The following is a 10,589-nucleotide window of genomic DNA, read 5'->3' as shown; positions in this document are numbered from 1 at the left end:
GTTTGAGTAGAATGAACATTTTGTTTTTTTAATATAAACCATTGACAACATTTCTACTACATTTCAATAAATGTTTTGTCATTTAGAGCTTTTGCATTAAATAATGTAGAGAAAAATCCAGACTGATCTCTTAATTTTTTTCCGGAGCTGCACATACATCTAATGTATTATTATTATTATATATTTTTTCTACCAGCCCACAGGTTGACCATGGCTGTCAGTATCCCCGGAGTGATCGCGATGGTCTTTTTCTACCTGCTGGTTCTTGGAGTTGGAATCTGGGCTTCTTTCAAATCCAGGAAGCAAGAAAACAAAACCTCAGCTGACAAAATGGACATGGCTCTGCTGGGAAACCGGAGCATTAAGAGTGTTGTGGGGATGTTCACAATGACAGGTGAAGTATTGATTTGTTGATTCAAAAATATGGCACTGTGAATACTGCAAGCACTGTTGTGTTAGTTGCGGTTAATTTTAGGGTTGGCGGTTCGATCCCCGCCCTGCCACTTGTGTCGTGGTTGTTGTGTCCTTGGGCAAGACACTTCACCCACCTTGCCTCGTGTGAATGTCGATAGTTAGCCTGCTGCTATCGGTGTATGAATGTGTGAGTGAATGGTAACGTGGGAAAGGAAAACAGGTCTCCCTTGTAAAAAATCTCCGGTCTCAATGGGATTTACCTGTATAAATAAAAGTTAAAAAAAGGACTCAAAAACAGCTTTTAAATTTTTTTTTAATCACATTTTCAATCTTTCCCAAAAGTCGCTGGGGAACTTTGGATTCCAGCCCTTTCACCAGAGGACCTTGTTAATTTTCCTTGGATGGGATGGGAATTATCGAAACACCTTATTTAGAAAATTGTCTTCACCAGAATATGGACATTAATCAGAATATGCTGTGCATTTGAACTTGGTCAATTTGACTGAGCTTAGCTCTTTTAAATCAAATCAAGACTTTTCTGTGTCTGAACTGTGCTATAGAAAAAAAAAAAACTTGACTTGCCTTGAGCTCTAGCTTCAGCACGGCAGCTTTAACTAGAAGATATAAAATCCATGCACCATCACCGAAGGCTTTGCCTCATGTAGATGCACCGACAGTGTTGTTGTAATTACTCAGAATTCCCCATGGGGGCGACAGTACAGCACTGTAGCTTGTTAAACTATGTCTGCTCCTGTATTTGTCTGGACTTGTTTCTCCTTTGAACTAATTTCTAACCCTCTAGCCCTAACCCTTTGTGTTTCGGCCTGACCACCCTTTAGCCACCTGGGTTGGAGGATGCTTCATCATGGCACTATCTGAGATGCTTTACACGCCCTCCATGGGACTGATGTCGGCGGTTCTGCTCCCAGCAGCTGACTGTGTTTCATTTACCATTGGTAGGTATTCTTAAAAGTCCGTCTGAACTAAAATTGGGAGTGATAACTTGACTGATAACTTGTCCTAAATGGGTAAAACATGATGTATGTCTCTGTTCTCTTTCTCTTGAATATATAAATCAAATCAAATCAAATTAAACTTTTTTCATACTTTTCATACACAGTTAAGGTAACACAAAGTGCTTCACAGTCGGCCTGTATACAATTAAAATAAAACAGAACAATACCAGCCCCCTTCCCCTCCCCTCCCCCCTCCCCACAAATCACAGACAGAGCAACACATTACATTCAGAAATGATCCATCTTGCCCACAGCACGCACATCTGTCTGTCTGTTTTATTTTCCAGGTGGACTTGTGTTCGCCAAGCCGATGAGAGACAAGAGATATGTGACCATGTTACACCCATTCGAGGAAAAGTATGGAAAAGCAGTAGCGGCCCTTCAGTCCGTGGGTGTTCTGCTAACCGACATCACGTGGTTGGCTGGGACACTGATTAGCTTAGGTACAGTATCTTAACACTCTATATACATGGGGGACAACTGTGGCTCAGGTGGTAGAGCGGGTCGGCCAATGATCGAAGGGTTGGCGGTTCGATCCCCGCTCTGCCACCTGTGTCATGGTTGTTGTGTCCCTGGGCAAGACACTTCACCCACCTTGCCTCGTGTGAATGTGTATGACTGCTGTATGTTTGAGGTGGTGGTCGGAGGGGCCGTTGGCACGGAATGGCAGCCACGCTTCTGTCAGTCTGCCCCAGGGCAGCTGTGGCTACTATGGTAGTTTACCACCACCAGTATGACTGTGTGTGAATGAATGGAACCTGGAACCCATCAAAGACCATGGATATGTGTTTTACAGGCGTCACCATGAATGTGATTTTGGATTTGTCCTACGGTGCGAGCATCTGGATATCTGCTGTGGTGGTGATTCTCTACACCCTGTTAGGAGGCCTGTACTCTGTGGCCTACACAGACATCATACAGCTCATCCTCATATTCTTCACACTGGTGAGGAAGCTACATTACAAAGTGTGCCCTGTATGTAGTTTTGAGACACAGGGGCAACTGTGGCTCAGTTGGTTGAGCGGGTCGGCCAATGATTGAAGGGTTGGCGGTTCGATCCCCGCCCTGCCACTCGTGTCATGGTTGTTGTGTCCTTGGGCAAGACACTTCACCCACCTTGCCCCGTGTGAATGTCGATAGTTAGCCAGCTATCGGTGTGTGTGTGTGTGCTTTTCCAGAGCAAGAATTACACATTTTAATGATCTTATTATTCACACAAATAATGGATCTCATATTGAAAGAGTCACTGAATATAAATATCTTGGCATCTGGATAGATGAAAAACTCTCTTTTACATTTCACATAAAAAATCTTGTCTGTCGTCTCCGACAAAAGATTGGCTATTTTTATAGGAATAAAGCCACCTTCCCGTTGTTCAGTAGGAAAAGGATTATTGAGGCAGTTTTTATGTCTGTCCTTGATTACGGTGATGTGGTTTATCGGCATGCATCTCGTTCATGCCTTAAACTCCTAGACTCTGTATTTCACTCTGCTTTGAGATTCATTACAGGAGATGCTTATGATACACACCATTGTGTTTTATATGAAAAGGTTGGGTGGTCCTCCCTTAAGGAGAGACGTGATGCACATTGGCATATTTTTATATATAAAGCTCTGACTGGAAAGCTACCACTATATTTGACAGAAATGCTGCTTATTTCAGATGGGCTTTATCAAACCCGCTCAACTGACATGCTCATGTTATATGTCCCCTATGCCCGGTCTGAGCTTGGTAAAACCGCTTTTAGCCATAGTGCCCCTGACTCCTGGAACAGCCTACAACATACAATTAAAATAAATACACTCATAACTGTTAACCAATTTAAAATTATTATTTTGAATCAGCCCCTCTACACTTGTAACTGTTTTAATTAGGCTATTATGTCTCTCATTCAATTGATCTGAATGTTTTAAATTGTTGTTGTCTGTGTGTGTGTGTGTGTGTGTGTGTGTGTAAACTTGTTATGTATTCTCATTGTATATTGTGTATATGTACAAACTCGACGTCATTGTAAAAGAGGGTCACCCCTCAATTGATCTTTCGAGGTTAAATAAAGGAAAATGAAATGAAATGAAAATGAATGGTAACATGTAATTTACCTGTGTAAAAAAAAAGACAACGCAACATTGTTTTGACCACCTAAAGCCGCTATCTCACTGGGCTGTGACGGTTTGTGACAGGTTGGGGACTGCATTCGCGAGGGAGTCGCAATTTATTCATATGTCGCCAAACCCTCGCAAAGTTGTCTTGACGCGTAAACTTTGTGAAGATTTGGCGGCATATGAAACTAAATTTTAACTGATTTGCGACAAAAATGAGACTGACATTCAGTTTGTGCGACGCTTGCCAGACGTTCGCGAGACATAAATGCGAGCACCCGAAACATTTTGGCCAGGACGTTCGCAAACGTGTCGTGACGAACCAACTCAGTGAGACTGCAAGTGAAAATTGCAATTTTGTATCTCCAACTTGTCAAGACCATCAGTGCAAAGAATGCTTTTTTTAAATAGCTTTTCTCAATGCCTTTGTCATGGGTATGCTCACCCAGGAACAACAGCTGGTATAGTAAAAACACTACCGCTTTTGTCCAAATGGGGAGCTAGAATTAACATTGACTGAAAGATCCTCAACATTTTCTGTTGTGTGTTCCTTGTCTTTGCAGTGGATCTGTGTCCCCTTTGTCATGACGAACCCTTCCTCCGTGGATATTTCCCAGACTGCCATGAACTACACTTTCCAGGGACCGTGGATTGGAAGACTTGAGAGCAAGTTTGCCTGGACGTACATCGATGAATTCCTATTACTGGTAAACTCAAGTTTAAAATCAAAAGGACTGCTGCTTGCTTCTGTCCCAATAGAATAGATGGATGAGCTTCCAAAGTTATGATAATGTCCTGATACAATTAAAGCAATACTTCACCCATACGGAACCGGCTTTCTATCATTATAAAATCGCTATCACAATATAATGAATGAGGTCTTTCTTCCCTCGGTCTTTCCTCAGTCTGATTTCAACACTAAAAATCTCGGCAGTATGTAGTAGACATCTGGACCTTTCTAACCATCCTAAATCTGGCCACAAGAATCGGGACATCCTAAAAAAAAATCTAAATAGTAGATAGTATAGGGATTGGAATGCAGGGCATGTCAATCTGTTAGGATTTTGAAAAGTAGCCATAGAGATGGCAAAACAAAGACTTGTATGCTGGTCACCTAGCGACCCCAGAAGATCGCATTTGCTGATGATTAGAATCATGTGGTCGAGCGGGTCGGCCAATGATCAAAGGGTTGGCGGTTCGATCCCCGCCCTGCCACTTGTGTCGTGGTTGTTGTGTCCTTGGGCAAGACACTTCACCCATCTTGCCTCGTGTGAATGTCGATAGTTAGCCTGCTATCGGTGTATGAATGTGTGAGTGAATGGTAACGTGGGAATGTGAAGAGGTCTCCCTTGTAAAAAATCTCCGGTCTCAATGGGATTTACCTGTATAAATAAAGGTTAAACAAAAGGACTCAAAAACAGCATTTAAAAACATTTTTTATCACATTTTCAATCTTTCCCAAAAGTCGCTGGGGAACTTTGGATTCCAAGCCTTCCACCAGAGGACCTTGTCAGCTGTCTCCTCGTCTGCTGCCAGAGTCTCGTGCTTTGTTGCTGCTTTCTTTATCCTGATATTTGCGATTCCTCCAATACTCATCGGGGCAGTGGCTGCTTCCACAGGTATTAACAGTTTCTAAAAGATAGTTTTTTGGCATTTGCAGCTCTTTTGGAATATGCGGGGTTGGGGTGGGGAGACAGAGAGAGAGGGGGGATGACCTGCAGTAAAGGTCCACGGGTCAGATTTGAACCCGCGACTCCATTGGTGTAGTTGATAGTGCGCATACCATATTGGCTGTGGCCTTCGTTGCAGTGGTCGTGGATTCAAATCCGACCCGTCGACCTTTACTGCAGGTCATCCCCCCTCTCTTTCTGTCTCCCCATTTCAACTCTGTACTATCTAATACATCTTGAAAAAATGCCCAAAAAATTATCTTAAAAAAAACAATGACTATCTTCCATGTCATTAACTCGACGTCATTGAAAATGAGGGTCACCCCTCAATTGGTCTCTCGAGGATAAATAAAAGTTAAATGAAGAATGTATCTGTATGTATGACTATCTTCCATGTATCTGTCCTATCTGTCCACATGCCAGACTGGAACCTGACGTCTTATGGTTCTCCGTCTCCGTTGGAACGTGACGAGGGAGCGATGATCCTGCCCATCGCTCTGAAACACCTAACGCCTCTCGCTGTCTCTGTCATCGGGACGGCCGCCATCGCCGCTGCTGTGATGTCATCAGCTGACTCTGCTCTGCTCTCTATGGCCTCCATCTTCTCCTGCAACATCTATAAATCCATCCTGAGGCCCAACGTGAGAAAACAAACTAATTTGTTAATTTATTTTTTATTTTATTTTTTATTAATTTTTTGGGCATTTTTCAAGCTTTGTTAGATAGTATAGAGTTTAAATGGGGAGACAGAGAGAGAGAGGCGGGATGACCTGTAGTGAAGGTCCATGGGTCGGATTTGAACCCACGACCATCCCTCTATCACCAAGATAATGACTTTGCAAAGATACTGTATGAGAATTCGGAAGACAAACTAAAAAACAAAGTGGAGGGTGGCTTTGTGATAACCTTTATCTTAACCACTCAATACCCAACAGACCTGGCCAAGGCACTTAGCAGCTTAATTAAAAGACGTTAAAGCTGGGGTGGAGGATTTGGGGAGAAAATGGCAGTTGGGATAGAGATTCGAATCCAAATACCTCAACCGCTCCACTTGTTCTCTTTGGTCCCTCCCCTATGGTCCCTCCCTGACACGCTCTACACCAACAAAGTCGTGCCAAAGTGAATGGACAGTCCCAACAGCCAATAAGAACAGAGAATCGGAGCCTCGCTCTAAATGGTCAAACAAAGTGTACAGCTCATGTTAACAACTGAGCTAAGGGCGCCCCCTCGCTCATGTTAATGTTGACCAATCAGAAATCACATACCCCAGCTTTAAGAAAGAGTTTCAGCTGAAGAAGGGTATTTTGGACCAACATGAAAGCATTCAGCTAGTATTCGATGGCCTGTATATGAGTAGGTGCACAGCAGTATATAACAGTGTCATCTGCATACAAATTCACATTAGCATCTGAAACATTTCAGGTCGGTGGTTCGATCTCCCGTCTCCCCACCACATATCCAAGTGTCCCTGAGCAAGACACTGAACCCTAAATTGCTCCCGATGGTTAACCTGCTATCGGTGTTTCAATGTGTGTGTGAATGGTAACATGGGAATGGGAACAGGTCTCCCTTGAACAATAGTCTCTGGTCTCCATGGGATTTACCTGTATAAATAAAAGGTTAAAAAAATACCTTCATTGCTTTACTGTCTGCAACTGATCTTTTTTTTTCTTTTTTTATGTCCTGATTTCTTTGCAGGCCTCACAAAGAGAGATCCAGTGGGTGATCCGTGTCTCCGTGGTGGTGGGAGGTCTGCTTGGCACGTCACTCACCAACCTGAAAAACAGCGTCGTGGCAATGCTGTTTCTCGGGTATGAAATATGCTACGTTTTGATCTTCTCCCAACTGGTCTGCGTGCTTTTCTTCGACATATCCAACGGCTACGGGGCTATTATGGGCTGGCTGATAGGGCTGGTGTTAAGAGTATTGAGTGGAGAGCCATCCTTAGGCTTAGCACCGACCATACACTTCCCTGGTTGCGTTCTCGAGGACGGTGTTTATGTCCAGTACTCGCCACACAAGACCATCTGCATGCTGGCGGCTTTCACTGGCAACTTGGTGTTCTCATACTGGACGTCTGTGCTAGTAAACAAAGGAACGATTCCTGAGAAGTGGGACGTGTTTGAGGTTAAAGCCCGGAGCTCGCCACAGCCACTGACACCGAGAGATGAAGCCAAAGAACTAGGCGAGAAGGAGAAGCTGGAAAAAAACGAACTTTGTCAAGATGTCTCTGAACCGATGATTAGCACAACAGAAATGTGAAAAGTGAAGGAATGTAAAGATTGAAACTATGGTATTAATAATACTTCACCCATACGGAACCGGCGTTCTATCTTTATAAAGTCGCTATCATAATATAATGAATGAGGTTTTCCTTTCCTCAGTCTTCCCTTGGCTCAGTGATATCACACTAGTAAAAATGTTGGGTTAGACAGTGAGACAATAAAACACTCTTTCTGCCTTTTATCAGGCTAGGATGAACTGATTTCTAAAATGTTTGCACATGTATACTACATAGGGTTCAATGCACATTCATATGCCCACTGGTGAAGTAGGCCTTTAAGCACTGCCCTATATCCATATATGAACCATGCCTTATACTGTCTAACCTGTGACACTTCTTCGGGAATCAGTGAGTTGGTAATGTGGTTAATGATGCTCAGTAGTGTTTACATTTTTACAGGCCTCGAGCGGTATTGTGGTGTCAGAGTTTGCTTTTGAGCATATGAGCCAAGGGAGTAGGTTTGATTTGGACATTGGTGGGGTCCGTGGGATATGAAAGTGCTTCCTAAAGTTGATAGGTTTTTTTTGTATTCGCAATGATAATTGAAAAAAAAAATCAATAAATCGGCTTAATTAACATGTTTATAATGTATATCTGAATATCAAAAGAGAATATGCATTCTGTAATGTTATAGGTTAAAGCAACTAATGAAAGAAAATGAGTCAACTTAGAAGAGTTTTCAACTTTACTCTGGTGCAACTGTAAACAACATCAACAACATTGTAAATAAATATTTAGCTAACCAAGTACTGAGACGTACATCATCCCTGGCTTTAAATTTCAGAAGTTGAAATAGATTGTCAATATTTGACACAATGCTGAATCTCATGACTAACATATTAATCATTATTGAACCTCACCTGTGAATTTCCAGCCTCTCTTCCATCTCCTCCCGCCTCTCCTTCTCTAGCCTCTCCTTCATCTTCTACATCATCTCCTCCTCTGTTTCCTTCTCTATCCTCTCCTCCAGTCTCTCCTTCTCTATCCTCTCCTCCTCTATCTCCTCCAGTCTCTCCTCCTCCAGTCTCTCCTCCTCTATCTCCTCCAGTCTCTCCACTGTCTGTCACCTGACAGAAGTATGTTGATGCATGACATATGAACAGATATATTAGGGTACATACATGGGTAGACAAAATGTTCACACAATTATTGTGTTTTATTCCCCCAAAATATATATGTATAAAATCACATGAGCATCTGCAATGTGCTTGTTGTTACTGTAAATGAGAGGGAAACCTTGAAGGAAAATAAAGGTTATTAAATTTAATTAATGTTTATTTATCCCAAAACATTTTTTTAAACCATTGCTCCCTTTCCACACAAATAAAACATGAAAATAATGGTAGGCCTATACCTTAAAATGCGGATCTCTTTGGCATTATAGCCTATGCTGACTAATAATCAATATCAGTATTGTTATGGCTCTAAAATATATAACCTTTTAATCAACTTACACGTTGACTTCTAAAGAAGTCTCTTATGTCCAGTTTTCGTTTCTTCGACATCCTACACACACACACACACACACACACACACACACACACACACACGCACGCACGCACGCACAGCGCGCGCACGCACAAGCATAAAACACACACAAATATAAGTGTTACTGCAAATGACATCACTGATTAAAATCCGTCTCACTGACGTGACCGAAGGCAGAACTTACACTCGCAGATGCAGATATTAGCTATGCACTGAGGCGTCCTGTAGCTCCTCCTGTCTGGGACTAGCAAGTTGCCGGTAGCTTTTTTTTTTTTTTAACAAGCAGATGGAGTGACAGCGGGGACGGCCAATCAGGTTGAATATAGGTTTGCGGGAAACCGCTACAGCCAATCAAAGCGCGATAGTTGTTTAGAGGCGGGACTTCTAGCAGAGACTGATTTTTAACCCTTTGTGTACTATAAGTATTGCCTAAACAATACGGACAGCGGGTGTATTATTGGTAGGGACTACACAGTAGAGGCTGGATTTTGGTAGGGTCGGGACCCTACCGTCCCTATATAATCCTACGCCCTTGATATGAGCAACTGTTTTGGTGTGAAGGGTTGGTTTTGAAAAGAGACTGTGAGGCTGTGTGTACGTAGCTTTAGAAAAGTTTGTGTTTAGAGTTTTGTGAAAAGTGAGGGCAGTATCGTGAAATGTGTTTAAGCAATAGAGAAAAACTGTAAGGCTAAAAACTGCGGGTGAATAGGGTAACATCTCCAACTTTTTAGTGTGTCTAGTGGTGGCTGGTATTCTTTCTACCATTGTGTCCTTGAGCAAGACACATGTGACAAACTGTAAAGATTGCAACTATGGCATAAATCACTACATAGCCATACATAGATGAACAAAAGATGACCATGACTTGTACTGTCCAACCTGTCACACCTCTTTGGGACTTAACAGTTTAGGGAGTTAGGGAGTTAAAAGTTTTAAGGCTAGACATTGCGGGTGAATAGTCTGTGTGTGTGTGTGTGTGTGTGTGTGTGTGTGTGTGGGGGGGGGGGGGGGGGGGGTAATAGGGTGGTGTGTGTGGGGAAATAGGGTAACAACAGGTTAAGACAGCATTGGTGCAATAGCCTGTGAATCCTATAGGCTAATATGCTATTTTTTTGTATTTTTGTATCTCCTTTTTATACTGTTTGATGTGTGATATGGACCTGTGTCTGCAATAAAGCTTTGTTATTGCAATTTTTCTTTTACTGGTGGCTGCTATTACATCTGCCATTGTGACCTTGAGCAAGACAGTTACCCCCAAACGGCTCCAGGGGCGCTGTATCTCTCTGTCATGACTTTTTTAAATTTTCCACTGGCTGTAGTTGGGTTTTCAAAACTCTCAGGAGAGGGCCAGTCTGTCTCAATAAAAAAAAACATCCCCTGCGTTCCAATCCCCATACTTCCCTACTATTTAGTATGCCAGAAAAAGATTCAGGATGTCCCAATTCATGCACGTCAATTGTAGTATGCTGAAAATACCAAAAATGACCCACTAACTCCAAATGCATTTTGCAGCATTCGTCTTTATTCTCGACATTTCTCGACTTAATAAAAAGAAAAACTTCCTTATCTGATTTTTTTTCTTTCCGGTGGCCCAAAAACTCTTCTGTACTTTAGTAT

General features: G+C 42.4%; 1 protein-coding gene across 1 annotated transcript; it reads left to right on the top strand.

Annotated features, from left to right (window-relative positions):
• Positions 1–210: 210 nt before the first annotated feature.
• On the top strand, positions 211–7,462 carry LOC307248480 (high-affinity choline transporter 1-like; the record flags this gene model as incomplete). The annotated part of the gene is made up of 8 exons (XM_080024875.1): positions 211–394; positions 1,254–1,370; positions 1,718–1,873; positions 2,227–2,375; positions 4,094–4,237; positions 4,996–5,149; positions 5,624–5,841; positions 6,899–7,462. 8 exons carry the CDS (start codon positions 211–213, stop codon positions 7,460–7,462), a joined length of 1,686 nt encoding a protein of 561 aa, XP_079881001.1.
• Positions 7,463–10,589: the final 3,127 nt, after the last annotated feature.

This window comes from Ammodytes marinus (genome assembly GCF_949987685.1).
Source record: "Ammodytes marinus genome assembly, chromosome: 3".
Classification (NCBI taxonomy): Eukaryota; Metazoa; Chordata; class Actinopteri; order Uranoscopiformes; family Ammodytidae; genus Ammodytes; species Ammodytes marinus.
The sequence above is the reverse complement of the archived record's forward strand: the minus strand, read 5'-3'. Positions and strand labels throughout refer to the sequence as shown.